We start from the raw sequence: 21450 nt of genomic DNA on the forward strand, positions 1-21450 counted from the left end.
GGCAGGGTTAGGCATGGGTGCGGAGATAGGCGTGGGGGCGGAGATCGGCGTGGAGGCATGGTCAGGCGTGGGGGCAGAGATCGGTGTGGGTCGGGGATCGGTGTGAGGGCGGGGATTGGTGTGGGGGCGGGGTTCGGCGCAGGGGTGGAGATCGGCGCGGGGGCGGAGATGCATGCGCCGTGGTCATTGTGCAGGCGCGTGACGTCACTGGGGGCGGACGTAGATGCGGCGATGGCAACTCTGGGGGCAGACGTGGCTGTGGCGAGTGCAGAAACGATGTTGTTCCCGGTGGTTGTGGACTCCGTGGAGGCCGTGAATCTGTCACCGATGGTCTTCCTGGCGATCGTGGAGGCAGTTGTCTGGGCGGCGATCGCTGAGGCTGCAGATTTCTCCAGCTTCCTCATTTCCCCTCCCCCCATCTTTTCTCAGTCCCAACCCTCGGACTCAGCACCGCCTTCTTGACCTGCAATCTTCTTTCCGATCTCTCCGCCCCCAACCCCTCTCCAGCCTATCACCCTCACCTTAACCTCCTTCCATTTATCGCATTCCCTACGCCCCTCCCCCAAGCCCCTCCTCCCTACCTTTTATCTTAGCCTGCTTGGCACACCCTCCTCATTCCTGAAGGAGGGCTTATGCCCGAAATGTCGATTCTCCTGTTCCTTTGATGCTGCCTGACCTGCTGCGCTTTTCCAGCAACACATTTTTCAGCTCTGTCACTTTAAGAGGCTGCCATAGAGATGGTTGCCAAGAGGAGCTGGTCAGAAGGCCTGTCTCGGTGATCTGAGACCCTGGTGCAGTTTTAGAAAAAGCTGTCAGGCCCTCATTCCCCAGCTACACCACCTATTCCCTGTTTCTCCCCCATACCCACCCTCATATCCCCATGCCATCTGCATTTAATCTTGTACCACTTATACCATCTCTGTTGTCACTTAATTTGACCATGCCTTCTCAATTGTCACTCATCTAGTATCCACTGCAGGCAGACCACAGGAGACACATGGAGATGAAAAGAAACTAACCATCTAATAGAGATACAAAATTGATACAGAACAAAAATAAATCGCATTCATGAAACCCATTTTAGGTATTAAGAACCCTCAAGTTCTAAAACAAGCAAACCTCCAACTGATAACCAAATCAGTAACAGCTAATCCTTCAAAAACCTTTTAAGATTTTCAATTAGAAGGTGAACTCAGCTTCCCCTGTCCCCCACCTTCACCCACGTTGTGAGATGTGCTTTGGAGATTTACTCAGTCAAATGGTCAAAAAGCACTTAGCTCTAATAACAGCCATTGGTGCTGAAACTGTAGGAGCTGATGGTATTTTTAGAGTCATAGAGATGTACAGCACTGAAACAGGCCCTTTGCTCGAACTCGTCCATGCCGACCAGATATTCCAAACTAATCTAGTCCAAATACAGCTCAAGATTGTTGGAACTCGTCACAGTCATGAAAATGTTAATAAGATTCTCACCTGATAAAATCCAGTTATTAACTAACACTTCAAGGCACTGCTCATTGGAGGGAGAGAATTCTTTTTCAATAATGTGTTAAGCTAAGTATGACATAAATGTAACACAAACCTTTCTTGATTGTGCTATAAACAGAAGCGGCAGGAGGTATTTGGCATTTCTTAAAAATTCAACTAACCTCATGGCATAAATTTGGTCACACAGATTTCAAAGGTCGAGGAACAAGTCATCTGAATGATTTAGAACTTCTGATGTATGCATTACTCAGAATTAATTTTCTTAGACTAATTCAATTACATATTACAAAAGAGACTTGATTTGGCAGGAAAATGCCTGGTTTTAGCACACTTGCAAGAAATGGGCACATAGCCTTCTCCTTACATTCAAAATATAGAAGTATCAAATGTAAATAGATGATAAAATGAATGATAAATGTTATAAGTGGATCATTCTTTCATGCAGCCTATGCCTAACAACAGGTCCTTGGCTCATTGTCTGCTAATTTTGTCAGTGGTAGTTGGTCACTGCCTTTTTGATTCAGAGGCAGGGCAAGGAGGCAAGCATTCATCTACCTCAGCCAGAATAGGGATCCAACCCATACCATTGGCACTATTCTAGACAACATGCCAGCCATGAAGCCAACTGAGTCAAGAGTGTGTTGCTGGAAAAGCACAGCATGTCAGACAGTGTCCGAGGAGCAGGAGAATCGATGTTTCGGGCAAAAGCCCTTCATCAGGAAAGAGGCTTGTGATTCGAGGGGGTGGAGAGATAAATGGGAGGGGGTGGGGCTGGTCGGAGGTGGTGGTGGAGTAAGCCAATTGAGCTTATTAGCCCCAGTATGAGGTAGGAAAAGAAAGATATTGACTTCAGACACCCCCCCCCCCCTCACCTCCCAAGCTCTGAATTATTTATGTGGCTGTGGTGTTTACATTAGTCAACAGTGTCAGGTTTGCACCAGTATGAGTCCAGCTGCATAGGTCTGAACGTGACACTGAAAAACATCTCATCAAACCAATACTTCAATAAATCTGGCATTCTCAAGCCATTAAAACTCTCAGAACACGCAGTTGAGAATCGCAGTCGGGCACGCCCCAAGTAAAATTGTGGGAATTTTGGACACGTTTCACAGCTAGCCTCAGAAGAGGCAACATATTATTGAAAGCTGTAGTATTGAAGATTTTTAGGACATTAAGGGAAATACTGTACTCAAGTGCCAATTTTATTGTCCATATTAAAGTCTGTCATCAGAACATTACATAATGTAGTTTCAGAATACCTTTTAAAGAAATTCTGGCATATGAATTCTGACTGCATTGCAATGAGGCAATTGAAGCAGTGCCACTTTGCAAATCCGGGAGAGAAAAAAATATTTCACACATCTAAGACAGCTCTACAGATTTGGTGCATGTTTCCAGTATCCTAGGATTTCTCAAATTGGGCACAGAGCACAAGAGCAAGCAAGTTATGTTACACGTTTGTTTAAAAACTGATCCAGCCTCAATTGGAATACTGCATCAAATTCAAGGCGTCAATTCAAGAAAGACGTGAAAGCATTAGAGAGAATGCAATAAAGTTTTACCAGAAGGGTTTCAGGGATAAAGAAATTCAGTTACACTGAAAAATTGGAGAAGTTATGAGTGCTTTTCTTGGAGAATGTTGGAATGAATTTGACAGAGGTATTCAAAATAACATGGAAGCTGGACGGAGTAGATGGGGGAGAAAATCTGAAATATATTGCCTGCGTGCACAGTGGAAGCAAGTTGAGACATTCAAAACTAAATTATTAGCTAAAAAGCAAGTATATGCAGATTTATAGGAGAAGGTGAGGGAATGGTACGAGGTGAACTGCTCATTTGGAGAGCCAGTGCAACCAACATAGAAATGGCCTCCTTCAATGCTACAACAATTCTCTTCCTCTGTTACTTAAGATTCTGGAATTTCACATAAGTGCTGTTCATCTAATGTGAGACGCTCTTGCTTTACAATCTACACCAATTGATCAATACTAAGTGTTTAAAAACTTCAGATCATGATATTTAAGCTAATCTTATTCTGACCTTCAAGATTATTTATGTCTTCTCTACCAATTTTTGACTTGTGGTTCAAGGCCCTTGAAATTGCCAAAATTGAGTCTGTTTGAACTCACAACCTATTTCAAATGCTAACTTCTAGATCACACCTGTTGTGATTCATGCCTTGGCAGCCAAAATTTCATTTGCTAAAATGTGAAGGCAGGACTTCTGCACCTGCGATCTACCCCACTTCTTTCTTAATCTAAGGCCTCCGGAGTCAGATGGGCTCTACAAAAGCCCAGCCCATTGTTCCTGGACTGAGGAGGAAAGAAACATCAGGCAGGATTCATTACCACCAGCTAGTAGACCATCCTGCAAAGTACATGGGTAAACATCACGTTCTAGGATGCGTGTCCTCTACAATTGATTACTATGCTAATATGCACTTCAACCAATATACTTGGCCTGAAGTGGGACTACCACAACTTCTCTATTGTTAAATCCACTTTCTAGAAACTTGGTTTCCCTTCTTAAGCCAATCACTTCCTTCTTTCACCCAGTAAGAAGCAATCTTTCAAAGTTCCCCTTCTGCTCCTGATCTTTCTCATTACATTGCAATTTCTCCACTTTAGTGAACAGTGCAATTCACTCATAAGATCTGCCTGAGCTGGAGACCTGAACATTACAACTGCCTAGGAGAAAGTGAGGACTGCAGATGCTGGAGATCAGTCGAGAGGGTGGTGCTGGAAAAGCACAGCAGGTCAGGCAGCATCCAAGGAGCAGGAGAATCGACATCTCGGGCATAAGCCCTTCATCAGGAACAACTGACTAGTCCATTACATCATCTAGCCAACAACTCCTTGACCCTTCTCAGTCATTAATTGTGATGGACAATTAAACAACTCACTGGAAGACGACGCCACAAAACATTACGTTCCTCAATGATGCAGGAGTCCAGAGCATCAACGCAAATGTAAGGCTGAAGCACTTGCATTAATCTTCAGCCAGAAATGCAGAGTAAATGATTCAATTCAATCTCCTCCATAAGACCCATCATGAATGCCCATCTTCAGCCAATTCAATTCACTCCCTGTAATACAAATAATTGTCTAGAGGGACTGGATACTGTGACGGGTCTGACAACACTCCGGCAATACTGTGGGCGGCACGGTGGCTCAGTGGTTAGCACTGCTGCCTCACAGTGTCAGAGACCTGGGTTCAATTCCTTCCTCAGGCAACTGTCTGTGTGGAGTTTGCACATTCTCCCCGTGTCTGCCCGGGTTTCGTCCGGGTGCTCTAGTTTCCTCCCACAGTCCAAAAATGTGCAGGTTAGGTGAATTGGCCATGCTAAGTTGCCTGTAGTGTTAGGTGAAAGGGTAAATGGGTCTGGGTGGGATGCGCTTCGGTGGGTCGGTGTGGACTTGTTGGGCCGAAGGGCCTGTTTCCCCACTGTAAGCAATCTAATCTAATCTAATACTATTGAAGAAAAGCTCCACAACGGGTAGAATCTTATAGAGTCCCGAAAAATGTAGACTACAATGTGAAGTCTGGGAGAATCACAGGAGAAGTGGGCACCAGAGTTCAGCAAAAATTGAGTTCCTCAGAAAGGGTATGGAGGAGTTTTATCTGGATGTTACAGCTGATGATGGATTCCAAGCTGTGCCAAGAGGTTGAAAGTCTAGGTCTGATCTTTTTGCAACAGAGAGGATCGAGATGTAACCTAATAGAGATTTCACATTGAAAGATATTGATAGAGTAAATGGAGATAAACCACCCCCACTCTCCAATGGTTAAAGATTAGAGAGTTAAAACAGTGGTAAACTATCGAGCGGAGGGGTGGGGGAAATTATTTTAACTCAGACACTTGCTGAGATCTGGTTTGAAAAGTGGTGGAAGCTTGTTCCATAAGAACTTTCAAAAGTAAATTGTGTGCAGGTATTTAAGAAACAAAGTACGGATGAGTCAAGGCTAGACATGATGTTTCTTTCTTAGAGGTAGTTCAGACTTGTTGGGTTGAATGGCCTCATCATTAGGGTGTAGGTTTGCTCGCTGAGCTGTAGGTTTGATATCCAGACGTTTCATTACCTGGCTAGGTAACATCATCAGTGGCGGCCTCCAAGTGAAGCGAAACTGTTGTCTCCTGCTTTCTATTTATATCTTTCTCCTGGATGGGGTTCCTGGGGTTTGTGGTGATGTCAATTCCTGTTTGTTTTCTGAGGGGTTGATAAATGGTATCTAGATCTATGTGTTTGTTTATGGAGTTGTAGTTGGAGTGCCAGGCCTCTAGGAATTCTCTGGCATGTCTTTGCTTAGCCTGTCCCAGGATAGATGTGTTGCCCCAGTCGAATGGGTGTTTTTTTTTAGCCGTGTGTAGGGCTATGAGGGAGAGAGGGTCATGGCTTTTTGTGGCTAGCTGTGTTCGTGTATCCTGGTGGCTAACTTTCTTCCTGTTTGTCCTACGTAGTGTTTGTGGCAGTTCTTATATGGAATTTTGTAGATGACGTTGGTTTTGTCCATGGGTTGTACTTTTAAGTTTGTTAGTTTTTGTTTGAGAGTGTTGGTGGGTTTGTGTGCTACTAGGATTCCGAGGGGTCTTAGTAGTCTGGCTGTCATTTCTGAAACTTCTTTGATGTATGGTAAGGTGGTTAGGGTTTCTGGCTGTGTTTGGTCTGCTTGTCATGGTTTGTTCTTGAGGAATCTGCGCACTGTATTTTTTGAGTATCCGTTCTTCTTGAATACGTTGTATAGGTGGTTCTCCTCTGTTTTCTGAAGTTCATCTGTGCTGCAGTGTGTGGTGGCTCGTTGGAATAGTGTTCTGATGCAGCTTCGTTTGTGTGTGTTGGGATGGTTGCTGGTGTAGTTAAGTATTTGGTCAGTGTTTGTCGGTTTTGTTTGTCGGTTTTCTGTATACATAGGTTTGTAGTTCTCCGTTGTCCTTTCTTTCATCATGTGCTTTAAGTTTCTATTTTTTCATGGTTCTATAGTATTGCATCTCCAGGAGTGTTTTATACAGATTAGATGCTTCCTGAAGCTTCTTTAAGAAAACAGCATATGACACACATAAACCCTTGCAGAGGGAACGGTCATATATCCACGCAGATGAGCCAACTCACAATGTGAGCAGCCAAGCAACATTCCAGCAAGGAAATCAAAATTGAATTGAATAAAGAAAAGGTGAATAATTCAACAGGAGCAGTTTTTACCCCTGGGTTTAATTTGCCTCTACCACACACATATATCAACATATCTCAGTCGTTTATGGTGCTTGCATTTCGTTTTTCATTCTGAAATTGCCCACTAGCCATTCAAATCAAATTCACCTGCACATTATTAAATTGTGCAAAATATGTATTTTGTTCTGGGAGAGAAGTGATGTGTGAAAACATTTCGTTTTTTTTTTAGTAATTTAGTTCAGGTTCACACTTCCGTGTAGGAACCCTTGAGGCAGCAGTTACATTCACTCAAAGAGGTTTGTAAAGAGTTCAGGTTAAGGGTTTGCAAATTTACATTTCTCTCAAATCCTAGACAGCCATTTATCTTTTCAGTATGCAGGACCATAAAGCTTCACAATAGCAATTAAGTGAAGCATTGACGCATTAATAAACTGATGGTCCCACTCCTGGAATGGACTGAAATTTGTACAAAATCCTTTAGAAATGCCAGTTGCTTTTTGTCTGCAGTGGTGGTTTTGAAATTATTTACATTTTCAAAGCCCCTTCAGATGGATGTCCTTTACACCAACAATAAATACTGTACAGCCGAGCACTGCAATCCATTTGATAGAATTTTAAAAATTAAATAGAACCTCAGGTGAAAGAAGTTCTTTTTAAAAAAATGGTTAAATCTGAAGAACAAAAGCCGGTAGGTGGGGATGACATTATGGCTGAAAATAGCAGGCAAGAAGATTAAATAAATCCAATGATGCTAATTAGCTGATACCAAGCTTGGACCTTTGTTTTAAAAAGGGTACATGTAGAAACAAGGTAAGACTGATGGAAATGCCATGAATTTCAGATCCTGGGGAGAACTGAGACATTCCTGAAACGTCAATTCTTCTGCTCCTCGGATGCTGCCTGGCCTGCTGTGCTTTTCCAGCACCACCCTCTCGACTCTGATCTCCAGCATCTGCAGTGCTCACTTTCCCCAAGACTGAGATAGAGTCAATCCTAAGCTTGATACTGTCAGGAAGTGTGAAGAAAGATTTCGAAAGCAAACATCAATCCAGGAGACAATCATATTGCAAGGCATCCTCTGATATAACTTGACACTAGAATCTTCCATTGAGTATTCCAGTAAGTGATTCACACTGGTGTTCTGGACTGGGCAGTTACCAGCAAACAGCAACCAAATGTATTTAAAATGAGGTGCCAACTCTTCTTGTTGGCAAAATTGCTTCCCAGGCTGCCCTGTGGATTAGGTGAGTGAGGAAGCTTGGTGGATGGCCCATTCCTGTTGAAGCTTTACTCCTCGACAGCATGAGCTGAGGATCCATACCTTGAGGTATGTCATCCGCTCAGTAACAGTCTCTGAATTAATGGTCCATTTGTAGACGTTTTGAAAGCTTCCGTAAAATTTATTTTCCATCTTTTAACTAATTTATCATTAAACACACTTATCCTTGACTCCTTTCTCCCAAAGGAGAAGGTGTGACTGCAGATTCTGGAGATCAGAGTCTAACAGGGTGGTGCTACAACAGGTCAGGCAGCATCTGAGGAGCAGGAGATTCGACCTTTCAAGCATAAGCCCTTCATCAGGAATTAGCTTATTCCTGATGAATGGCTTTTGCCCGAAACACCGACTGTCCTGCTCCGCAGATGCTGCCTGACCTGTTGTGCTTTTCCAACACCACATTCTCGATTCCTTTCTCCCAAACCCTATCACCCTGGGTTCCCTCGCAACCCTCTCCTTCCCCCAACTTTGCACACACCACCACAGTGTTAATCACAGCTTTACCCACAATCATATCATCCCTGGCTCTCCACTCGAGATCGGCTCCTCCCCTCCCACCCTGGCAAGCCAAACATTATACAATGTTCAGCATGATTTGCATCTCCTCAGATACTGAAGCACTCCATTTTCAAATGCAACAAGATCTGGATAATATCCAGGCTTGAGCTGACAAGAGGCAAATAACCTTCACACCAAGCAAATGCCAGGCAATGAACATCTTTGGTAAGAGATAATCCAACCACTGCCCTTTAACATTCAATGGTGTTATCATCACTGAATCATCCACTATCAACATCCTGGAGTTACCATTGACCAGAAACTCAACTGAATTTGCCAAATAATGTAGTGGCTGCAAGAGCAGGTTAGAGGCTAGACATACTGAGGAGAGTAACTCACCTCCTGAATCCCTAAAGCCCAATCATCATCTGCAAGTCAGGAGTGTGATGGAATATTCCCCACTTGCCTGGATGAGTGCTGTTCCAACAGGAAGCTTAACACCATCCAGGACAAAGCAGCCCACTTGATTGACAACACATCCACAAGCATCCATTCTCTCCACCAGCTGCGCTCAATAGTAGCAGTGTGTGCTATCTACAAAATGCACTGCAGAGATTCACCAAAGATCCTCGAACAGCACCTTCCAAACCCATGATCACTGCCATCTGGAAGGACAAGGGCAACAGAAACATGGGGACACCAGCATCTACAAATTCCTCTCCAAGCCACTCACCATCCTGTCTTGGAACTGTATCACTGTTCCTTCACTGTTGTTGGGTTAAAAATCTGAAATTGCCTCCCTAAAGGAATTGTGGGTCAACTTACAGCACATAGACTTCAGCAGTTCCAGAAGGCAGCTCAACACCACCTTCTCAAGGACAGTTAGGGATGGGCAATAAATGCTGGCCAGCCAGCAGTACTAATGTCCAGGAGTTAAAAATAAATCTGATTAATTTGCAGCAAATATCATGACTGAAAGCATTATTGATCTAATTTAGAAGTGCTTAGGATATATGCGTATAACACACTTATAACAGAGAGAAAGATTTGGCAAACATGTTTTCTCAAAGGCAATATGGATAAATTTAATTCCTCACTGAAACAGGTGATGCTCGGGTCAGGTGGAAGTAAAAATGTTAAATATTTAAGATGAAAGTAAACCAATCTCAAACCAATCACTGCCAATTTTGATGGAGAAAAGACAAGGGTCGAGTCACTATTCCACTCACAGGGATAGGTTGGTTTATCAAGTTATTTTAAAGTGATTGCATGCCTTCATTTTAGTAAAGTTTCCATGTTCGACAAGCAATGGCCAGTTTTTCTGGACCCCTGGAAAAGTGACGTATATAAGGTGGAGAGAAATGTTGGATCAATGATGTGACTGCTTTCATAGCACTGCTTAAGGCCCAAAGGCAGCAGAGGAATTTTCTTCAGCCAAGCAGCCTATCCTCACCATTTCAATCTGCCGCCTCCACCCCTGGATCACACCCTTATCTCCCACATCACTAACTTTCCCTCCAAAAATCACCATCTCCTAAACCAAAGCTTCCCGAACTAATCTGCCTCATGACCTGTCATTTTTTTTGACACCATCCATTTGCCCCTGGTTATTAACCCACTGCAAACTTTCCCTCTGCCATCTCTGTCCTGTGACTGCGTTCTTTTGTGAAGTCTTCCCTATCCAACAGGCAGCCAAGCTTACAATGGAAGTTTCTGGGGAGCTGGAAAGAAAAGCATTGGGCACACGTCGAGGTTTAAACTTGACAACCTTCGGGGAAACACACACTTCTGGGTTCCTCAAGCCTGATCCACACTGGATCCCGGCATCCGGCACTCTCTGAAACTCTGCCTTAAAGGGGCCAAAGTTACATGTTTAAAAACAAAGGGGGCAAAACAAAAGGAAGGGGTGTTGGCAGCATACAGGTTACATAGCTATGGAGTCACTGAATGGATGATAATGGCAGTGTGGGCAGAGGTGAGCTGCAAGTGGATACCTGCAGTGACAGTAACAGATAGGCAGGGCAAGCAGGAAAGGGAAGATTAACAAATACACTGCATCGAGCAAGGTGGAGACAATAGCACTGTATAAATATTTAACATCTAGTCTATAAAAAGCTCTTAAATATGATCAATGCCCAATCCCTGACGAGTGATTATTTGTATTTGCAAAGCTATTTAGTTTCTTACAATGGAAAAAATAGGCAAAGTAAGATAGTGTTCACCTCATCACAGCACCACATAACCGAAACTACCTTCAGCCTGCGTTGGAAGTCCCATTACCAAGGTCCTAACAATGCCAGAAAGGTAGGGCAAAGAAAGTTGCACTGACTTAGAATCATAGAGATGTACAGCAAAGGAAAATAGACCCTTCAGTCCAATTTGTCCATGCTGACCAGATGTCCTAAATTAATCTAGTCCTATTTGCCAGCATTTGGCCAATATCCCTCCAAACCCTTCCTATTCATGTACCCATCAGATGCCTTTTAAATGTTGTAATTGTACCTTGCTCCACCACATCCTCTGGCAGCTCATTCCATACACATACCATCCTCTGCGTGAAAAGGTTGCCCTTTTATGTCCCATTTAAATTGAGCATATCTAAGACTGAGATAGAGAGGTTCTTGAGTATCAAGGGGATCAAGGCTTTCAGGGAGAAAGCGGGAGAATAGGATTGAGAAACTTATCAGCCATGATTGAATGGCAGAGCAGAATCAATGGGCTGAATGGCCTAATTTCTGCTCCTATGTCTTATGGTCTAAATGTTTCTCCTCTCACCTTAAACCTATGCCCTCTAGTTCTGGACTCCCCTTCCCTGAGGAAAAGACATTGACAATTCACCCTATCCATGCTCCTCATGATTTTATAAACATCGATAAGGTCACCTCGCAGCCTCCGACATTCTGGGGTAAGCAACCCCAGTGTATTCAGCCTCTCTCTATAGCTCAAACCCTCCAACCCCGGCAATCCCATAATAGCAAAATACCACAGATGCTGAAAATCTGAAACAAACACAGAGAATGTTGGAGAAACTTAGCAGGAAACTTAGCAACTTAGCATTTGTGGAGACAGAAACTGAGTTAACCTTTTGTGTCTGCATGTCTTCTTCAGAACACTGATTACATACTTGGTTTTATATTAAAACCAATCAAAGCTGAAAATGATTCACATTCTGTGATGATTTTGATAGGCAGGAACAATAATTTTTCTTTCTGGTCTAATTGTTCATTGCCAGTATTTTGTGTGGCATTTACCGCATTTGCATAGCTACCTTTCAACCTTTCTCCATTGAATTTGGCTACATAACAGGAAGGAAAATACAACAGCCGTGTTCCAGTAATCATCATGATAAGGATCTGGAAGCTTTTGGATGGAGCCATTGTTATTTAATAGCAACAAAAACAGAAACTGCTGGAAAAGCTCAGTCGGTCGGGCAGCATCTGTGAAGAGAAATCAGAGTTAACGTTTCGCGTCCGGTGACCCTTCCTCAGAAACTTTCTCTCTTCACAGATGCCGCCAGATCTGCTGAGCTTTTCCAGTAACTTCTGCTTTTGTTTCTGATTTACAGCATCCGCAGTTCTTTTGGGTTGTATTTAGTATTTAATTGCAATGTTGATGGTCACCAAAATCCACCTGGAATTCACGCACCAAGAATTTCATGTAAATGAAACTGAGTTGCGAAAGACTTACCGGTGTACAGTGAGATGTGCGGTGAACTGATAATCTCAAACTTCACTCCAGGGAAAAATGGCCGCCACTAGAACAGAGACATATAATCAGTGAGCAGGTATAGCTGGTGAGAGATTTTTTGCCAGTGTGTCAATCACAAAGTGGGACCCCAGATGGTTACACAATTTATGATAGTAGAGGAAATTAATTCTCTCCGCAGAAGAAGTCAAAACACTTATTTTATAAGGAAAAACTTTAATTGTTCTTTTATTTGTACTCTGCCGTAGAATTGACCTACATTTTAAAAAGCATAATAAAGCCCCTTTGTCCCTTTCACCTGGACTCACCATGGGATTAGAATAATTTCAGAAGTCCTCTGCTGTCTCATCGAGGCAATTATTTTTCATGTGTGACCCTAGCCACTAGCGTGGCAACATTATTAATTTGTGGAGGACCCCAGATAATTCAACCCTTGTCTTTATCCAATATTCAGCTGCATGTGCTTTCTGTTAGGGGTTCAGAAGATAATTAGCAGGAGTGGAATCCCTGCCTTAGAGCATGGGACCTGGCAGAAATGATTAACTCTGCCTATATTCAGAGACTAAATGGTTAATCAAAACCTCAACACATTAGCCCATCAATCTCATCTACATACTACCAATCACCCATAACTCAGATTAGCAATATTAGCAGGGTTAAAAATCAGATTTATCACATCATACTTAGAAAGTAACTCTAGAAAATTGGCACGAGTCATTACAATTTGGAGAGATTATTTTGCAAATGTTATTACAAAATAGAATAAATAATTACATTTAATCAGCATATCAACACATTAAAATCCCAAGATGCTTCAAACACAGTGAAGCACTTTCGAAGTGTAATAACTAGTGTTATGTGGACAAACGCAGCACTTTCACATTAGTATCCCATTCACAAAAGTGAGATAAATTGATAGTTTTGGGGCTCTTTTGGTACAGTGGTAGCATCCCTATCTCTGAGCTGGAAAGTCCAGGTTCAAGTCCCACGTGCTCCAGAGTCAGATATATTCTGGGGAGGGAGCTGATAGGGGTGAAATCTGGGGTAGGAAAGGCCAGAGATGGGGTAAATGCCAAACTGGTAACACTTTGTTGGATGTCCTCTGTTGAGGTACCTGAACCCAGCTTAAGCGACCATCAGCCCCTCCCAGTGAAACATGGAGGCTGGACACATGGTGCTGACCTCTCACCATCGGAGAGAAGATCCCAAGAATGGTGGGAGGAATCCTTTATAATAGGCACCAATTTGCTCAAGGGTGGGCAGGCCAACCAATGCCATAAAAACGTAAGATGCAGGAGCACATTTAGACCATTCGGTCCACCTAGTTTGCTCCATGATTCGATCAGGCTGAATAGACTGGTTAGACTGTGCCAGGGAGGGCACAGGCATAACATCCATGGTATGCTGCAATTTTTAGAATCTTCCCCGCCTGCCAAACAACTCCCTGGGACCATGAAATTCAACCCATTGTCATGAAGCCATTAACGTTAATGGGTTATTTATACATGAGAGGTAATGTTGCAATGTATCCTTTAACCAGCACTGCTTTCAGTTTCTTTACACAGTCATGTCAAAAGAAATCAATTGGTTTTACGTTTCTTAGAAATATTATGTGGTCTTCAGAGGCATTTAATAATTGGGAAATTACTCCGTCCATGTATATTCACCAATTTGCCTTCACTGGTGTTGCCAGAAACCAGAGAAATGTAAGTGGCTCAGTCTGGTAAACAAGCCCAGTTCACCTCACGCCCAATGACCGGAAACAGCCTGCCTGGCTCACCCACAATGGTGGGGCACTATCGATATTTGCTAAAACATGCCACCTTCCTTGGAATATAGCACGCCGGCTTGCAATCAGCCTTCAGAACATCCTCTTTATAGCCGTAAACACATTCAAAGAGAAACAGAAGCTCAGTCCAACAGCAACAACAAATATTGCACCACTCATCCGACAGCCATTTCAATGAGGTCTCCCTTTGAAAGCCTGTTCATACATTCCAACCAACAGTAAAGAAGTAGGGAACTTTACAAAGGCTTCCTTTGTGAAGAGAATGCAGTTTTGTAAACATTACAGTGCCAGACCTCATTTGATTTCAAGTCCTTGCATTCTTCCTCCTGTATGGTTTAAATGTGACAACTTTACTAGGGTACAACAGACTATCTGGAGCAGATTTCGAAGAGAGTCTCTAGGGGCAATGCTACAAATCAACAGCAAACACACTGTATCACTGCCAAACAAACAGCTTTTGAAAGGTGCACTTGATTTCTGACAGGTAAACCTAAAAGCTGTATTGGAATTTGCCTTGACCCTTTAGGGAAAAAGAAACATATTTTCAGGGGAGGAGCACAGCTAAATGCCCCAACGGGAGAATGATAGCTTCAAATTAAATGTCTTCACCCTAGAGAGAATGAAGACATGTCTATGTGCTGTTTGTCTACAATTTTATTTCAGAAGATTTTCAGCAATTTTATTTGAAGCTTGTACTTTTAATAATTTGGTTTGAACCATTTGAGATCAAAATACAGCAAGATCTAAGTACATGGAAAATGGCGAATATTTAGAATCCCTACAGAGTGACAGCAGGCCATTCAGCCTATCAAGTCCACACCAACCCTCTGAAGAGCATCAAGGAAACTGGAGCACCTGGAGGAAACCCACGCAGACAGGGGGACGATGTACAAACTCCACACAGACAGTCGCCTGAGGATGGAATCGAACCTAGGCCCCGGTGCTATAAAGCACCAGTGCTAACCACACAGCCACCATGTCCTTAAATACTAAAAGGCAGTGAACTATTTCCTGCCGAATTTTGCAATCTTTTGCCAAACTTATTAAAGGCAGCACACATTCAACTGGGTTATTATAAAATAATCCTGAGGTGTGTAAGTAGCAGCAGGGCCTCACAATATTTCCGAGAGGTAATAGCAACACAATGGCCAGATTTTAACTCTGTAAGTAAATGAGTAAGTTAAAATGTCTGAGGTTTTTTTTAAAGTATCACACACAAGGTAAATCTGAGGTACAAAAGTGAACTACTGCATTTGCACACTAGCCTGATTTCTATAAAGACAGAAATGTTATATAGTTGCCATTTGAACACATTGCTAATTAAAGAGTGGATAGGAAACTAAACATTTATAACGTCAAACTGAGGCCCTCTCTTTATCTTTCAAGAGCAGAAGAAAAGCAAGGAAGCTACTGGTCAATTGGTCTTGACCAATCCCTCAACTAAGATTCACCAAACCAGATTATTTGGTGGTTTATCAAACTCCTCTTTGTGGAGCCTTGTGGCTACCACATTTTTTACATTATAGCAGTGGTACTGTGTAAGCACATAATTGTCTATGAAGTGCTTCTAGCTATCCTGTTCACCATGACGGACTACATAATATAAACGCAAGTCTTTTTCAAAACTGTAGGTCAAAGGAATCAAGTATGGAAAGGGGCAGGCAGGAAAGGCCACAAGCAGGTCAGCCATGAATGGTGGAATGGGCTTAATGAGTCCAATGGACTGTCCTGCTGCTTTTTCTTTTGTTATATTTGCATGTGGAAATCAGGAAATGGCTACTGTGTGGCTTATTTTCTGAGTGAGCATGTGCCAATCATATTGACATGAACATTGCCTTTGGTGGTGAAGGAATGAAGCTCGCTGTTCATTACCCTTACAGTTTCCTGGTCTTTGTATCAATTGTTGAGCGCACAGTCCATGATTACTACACACCCTGGAGTTCTGTGGTGTGCACGTATTAGAGTAAGTAGCTATGTATCTCTTCCAGCAGTCACATGGATGAGTCCTCCCAGATACATTGCACATTAAAATAGGCTCAGTACTTTGGATGATCTCAAATTTGTGCAGATATGCACAAATTTTTATTGTAACTTACATTGTGTGTAACCCTGGTGCAGATGATGTCACTAACAATTGCCCTAAATGTGTTCCTCAAAGCCCATGATTGTGATATATCAGCAAGGCAGATATATCCAAGTATACTCTCAATTAACCTGCTGGAATATATCTTTGTGAACAGAGGGCCCAACTGATGACTATTGGAAACAATACTAATCGATGGCATCCTACATGTAATGGGGTTCTTCTACTAAATGAACAGACTAGTCTCCATGCTTCAAAGTGAATTTGGAAAAGAATCTTCTGACAGAAAAAGGTAGTGTTTAATTCTTCTAGCAGTGATAATGTGTGTGGACATCTTTTAAAGGTTGAAGTGTCGTGGATGCAAGTATTCTCTTGTAGTAGTTACATTTCATATCAAGGTGAGATATAAACCAGTTCAGATTGCCCAACGTACACAAAGGTCACAATATTCCTCTTGAAGTAAATTTGTATTTACTGACGCCCACCACCTTTCACGAAGTCCAGAAATAAAGCAACAGCCAGTATAATCTTTCCAGAAAAGCATTAGAATCCAATTCAGATAATCCAGCGATGTAATGCCTAATACCATCTGTAGAGTCCTGGAGCATTGGAGTGCTGGGCTTGCATTTTCATCAGTGGGTTTTTGAAATCTATAAGTCCTGAATTTTCTGAAGGCAAGGAAGGACTATATGATTACTGTTGGGCTCTAATGGATGATCCAGCACTCTGGGATTGCTGGTAGATTCTATCAATGAAGATCTGGCACTGGGATTAGTGCCAGTTGCAAGCAGTCAGGATCCAGCACTGGGAATATTATTGGCCTGTGAATGACAGTCCAGCACTGGCAGTATTGCTGGATTTCTCCAATAGAGAATTAGCACTGACATTATTGCCGACTGCGATCAATACAGACCCTGAATAGGAATACTGCTGACCTTAAAGTGAGGACCTGGCACTGGGAAGACTGCTTCCCTTTGAACGGGAAAAAAAGTACTCAGCATTGCTGGTCAGCTCTGTGCCATTAAAGCTACAAAGTTTCCCAAAACTTTGTCTTTAAGAAGTTGAGAATTCTGCATGCTGTTCCCATCCTGGCAGGCACGACTTTGGATAAAGCTTACACATTTCAGAAAGAGCTCATTCCATTCACACACATCATCAATCAAGAACAAAATCAGAACGGCCTTTCATTTCCTTCTACTGAGAATAAAAGTTCTGTAGCATATCACAGTGGAACACAATAAGGGTATGTGCAGGCTGAAAAGGAAAGAATCCCTGGTTGATTGTAAAATGCATTCTGCCTGAATACCTCACAGCATGGTTCAGTCTATAGATCATGCTGAAAGGTGTAACAACTGCATGCAAAGTTCCTTTGCCAAATCCATATATCAAACATTTGTGCCTGCCATTCTCCAGGCACCAGAATTCAAACACTGCACTTTCATGACACAGGGAAAAATTAGTCAATTTGCAATTACGTTCCTGACAAAGATTTGCAGCAGCTTGTCAATTGAAAGAGAAACAGCACTGCCTCAACTGACCTCAGGATATCCTCATTGATAGAAATTGAATAGTCTGGCCTGAAACAGTCTCCCTTAGCAGCAGAGCATATTCTACATTATACTATACAATACTTTGGTTCTCACAAAACAGTGCACTCACTGATGAAAAAGACATGAGGGGCAACTATTTATTGCACAGAGAGTGGTTTGGGTATTGAATGAACTTCCAGAGGAAGTGGTGGAAGTGGGTACAGTTACAATGCTTAAAAGACATTTAGATAAGTACATGATTAGAAGGTTTAAAATCACATAACACCGGGTTACAGTCTAACAGGTTTATTCAGAGGCAGCTAGCTTTTGAGGTGCTGCTTCTTCATCAGGTGGTTGTGCAGTGCTTTGAAAGCTCGTGCTTCCAATAAACCTGTTGGACTATAACTTACTGTTGTGTAGTTTTTAACTTTGTCCACCCCAGTCTAACACCGGCACCTCCAAATCATGAAGAGGAAAGGTTTGGAGGGATATGGGCCAAGCATAGGCAGGCGGCACTAGTTTAGCTTGGCATTATGATTGGCATGGACTGGTTGGACCGAAGGGTCTGTTTCCATACTGTATGACCCACTATGGTAATTTGCTAACATATCTCCAAATTTTGTCATGTACAGGGGAAGCTTTCAGAATGCATTTAATGGATTTTTTTCTCAAGCTCAGGAAAGGTCTCCAGCTTACTCAGAACAGCACCAGAGCTGCAGTTCCAAAACTCCCACCCATGAACCCAGTGCCCACCATTTCTGTTAATGAGGTGGGGAGTGTGGTGAACAAACAAGGGTGCATCATAATTTACACATTTGATACTGACAGAGGCAGCTGCAAATGTGAGAGTAGAGCTGCCTTCAAACTGAGTCAACTTTCATGACAGGATCCAAAACATGACAGGGGTGGCTTCAGATATTTGACTAAACATATAAAGCTTCAAGAGAGTAGGGTAACCTTTAAGATAGGTCCAAGGCACCTTTTGGAGAACCAAGATGCACCCTGAGAATGGTAAAGAGCCCTTTAGAAACCCTTTGAAAAAAGTAGATATGAATGTTTTTTTTAAAGAAGTGAATAGGCTATGTAGACCTGTCATGATTTTGAAGCATTTAAATCTCCTGCCATTTAAATCTAAAAAGACTATGGTTAAGAAAAAAAAAACATGCAATTTCATTGTCTGTTGTTATAAGTCTGAGTGTTATCATTGTATGATTAATTCTGCGTAACTTATCCAGTGGGGAATCTGTCACTGAACCTTTTGATTGTCAGCTCTAAGTAGTGATAAAGGTTATAATGTGTGGTATGAATACAAAACAGTATCTTTCTAAAGTTTGTGGAGTTCTATAAAATGTTTGATTTTGTAAAGGATTAAAAGTAGTTGAAGGAATTTTCAGGCATTGAATGTGTCTTTGTGAATATTTAATTTACAAATATAACGTTTGCAACAGACACTTAGAACGTTGTTTCATTTCAAGCTCAGCTTGGCTCCTGACATCCGGCCATGAAGGAGTTGACATGCAAGATCTAAGGACAGTAAATGGTGAGTGAGGAACATGGGTTGGCATGAGTTGGCACTAATTTAGCATAGGCTTATGAGGGTCATAGTTGGGTAGAGAAAAATTGGTTGGCACAGTGAGGATGAGGAGCACTGAGAGTTGAGTAGAGGGGTTTTGGTTGGCATGGGATATGTAGGGAAATGAGAGGAGGGTGGGTTGCATAACATGACAAGGTTAGGGAAATGAAAGAGCTGAAATGATCTTAGTGTCGAAGAGTGGAGTTTCTTGCTTTAGCTTTTTCTTATACATCCAGAGCATTGGGGTTGACATGTAGCTGCCATTCACACTGTTTAGGGGACTGGGCAAACCAGATTCCTGGTCATAGAGTCATAGAGATGTACAGCATGGAAACAGACCCTTTGGTCCAACCCGTCCATGCTGACCAGATATCCCAACCCAATCTACTCCCACCTGCCAGCACTCAGTCCATATCCCTCCAAACCCTTCCTATTCATATACCCATCTTAAATGTTGCAATTGTACCAGCCTCCGCCACTTCCTCTGGCAGCTCATTCCATACACATACCACCCTCTGTGTGAAAAAGTTGCCCCTTAGGTCTCTTTTATATCTTTCCCCTCTCATCCCAAACCTATGCCCTCGAGTTCTGGACTCCCCAACCCCAGGGAAAAGACTTTGCTTATTTACCCTACACCCTCCTCAAATCAAAAATCAGATCACCCAGGTAGTTCCTCAGAAACAAGATTGGAGGAACCAGGAAAGTACTGGACCCTGTGTTCTTCACTTGAGAGTAAAAATCTATGCCTTAATTCAATTTCTGCTCACACAAAAATTTCTACTACAGCTGCATCCAGTACACAAATGTCTGCCTGGTTATTTATCTAAGTTTCCAATGAGCTACCTGTCCTGTGTCCCCAGTGATAATTGCTAGCTAAGTGCAACTACTGATCTGATTTAACAGGCATTCTGTTATCATACAATTTGCCAGCCACATTTTATGATACTTTGCAAAACTGTGGAATCAGTGAGATAACTGAACAGACAAATGGTTTTCAAGAGAGATTGAAGAGTAATGAGAAACAGGAACTGTGCTTGTGCTGTTAGACTGTTGGCTAAGGACACAAACATTTACCTGACCTGCTGTGCTTTTCCAGCACCACACTTTTTGACTATAAACATTCACCGCCAACTCCCGAAAACCACCAACCTCCCATCTCAGGTACTTGGAGGCCAAGATATATGTTAGAATATTCAGAAGACATACAATCATAATGCATAGCTGCCCAAATCAGATTCACTGAATCCATAAATTAACAAGACCATATAGATGTGGCCATGCCTTCAAAATGAGGATGGCATTTGCTCTTGGCAAGAAACTGAGCATGGAGTCTTTTATCATGGGGATGTTGTTGCACTGCAGATACCACCTAACTCTATCTGACCAGGAAAGTTTCTTACTTAATGCTCAGCACATTTAACTGATTATCAACCTACCTGACCGAGATGTGACTCAACTTCTACTACCCCTCAAGCTGAAACCCAAGCTTTCAACCCAGAGGTACGGCCATTACCACTGTAGCAAAGGACCTCCCAGTCAGTTCCCGTTTCAACCCTATTTGATAAATGCATTCAGTTGTTGGACTTACCTGACGTCATCATAAAATCTTACACAACTCTTTGAAAGTGGTCGATTGTCACATCAAACCTCATTTAAATTACTGAATTGAATTGAATTTATTGTCACGTGAACCGAGGCACAGTGAAAAGCTTTGCCTTGCGAGCAATACAGGCAGATCATAGAGTTAAGTAGCATAGACAAGTAAATAATTGGCAAATAATTGGCAAACAATGGCAAAAACAAAACCACAGGTACAGGCAAATGTTAAGCGTTTGTGAGTCCATTCAGTATTCTAACAACAGTAGGGTAGAAACTGTTGCAAAACCGGCTGGTGCACGTGTTCAGGCTTCCGTACCTTCTTCCCAATGGTAGAGGTTGTAGAAAAACATTGCCAGGGTGGGATGGATCTTTGAGGCCTTTCCTTGACAATGGGCCTGGTAGATGGATTCTATAGATGGGAGGTTGGCCTTTGTGATTGTCCGGGCCGAGTTCACCACTTTCTGTAACAGTCTCCGATCTTGAATGGTACAGTTGCCATACCAGGTAGTGATACATCCAGACAGAATGGTCTCAATGGCGCACCTATAAAAGTTGGCAAGGGTATTCACTGTCATGGCAAATTTCCTCAGCTCTCTGAGGAAGAAAAGGCCTTTGTAACCAATGCATCCACATGAAGAGTCTAAGAAAGCTTGTTGTGGATGACCACTCCTAGGAGCTTAACACTCTCCACTCATTCCACCTCTGTGCTGTTAATGTGTATATGTGTGTGTGTGTGTGTGTG

The 21450-nt window shown here is 42.5% G+C and overlaps 1 protein-coding gene across 5 annotated transcripts in view; it reads right to left on the reverse strand.

The window, feature by feature from the left end:
- The window catches only part of LOC122557945 (N-acetyl-beta-glucosaminyl-glycoprotein 4-beta-N-acetylgalactosaminyltransferase 1-like), a 667804-nt gene that overhangs the window by 131870 nt on the left and 514484 nt on the right, over window positions 1–21450 (reverse strand). For all 5 annotated transcript variants that reach the window (XM_043706193.1, XM_043706198.1, XM_043706197.1 and 2 more), the window contains exon 9: window positions 12118–12184. In XM_043706193.1, coding sequence (XP_043562128.1) covers window positions 12118–12184 — 67 coding nt within the window. The remainder of the gene's footprint in view (window positions 1–12117; window positions 12185–21450) is intronic.

Source organism: Chiloscyllium plagiosum, chromosome 16 (assembly GCF_004010195.1).
Source record: "Chiloscyllium plagiosum isolate BGI_BamShark_2017 chromosome 16, ASM401019v2, whole genome shotgun sequence".
In the NCBI taxonomy this organism is placed as follows: Eukaryota; Metazoa; Chordata; class Chondrichthyes; order Orectolobiformes; family Hemiscylliidae; genus Chiloscyllium; species Chiloscyllium plagiosum.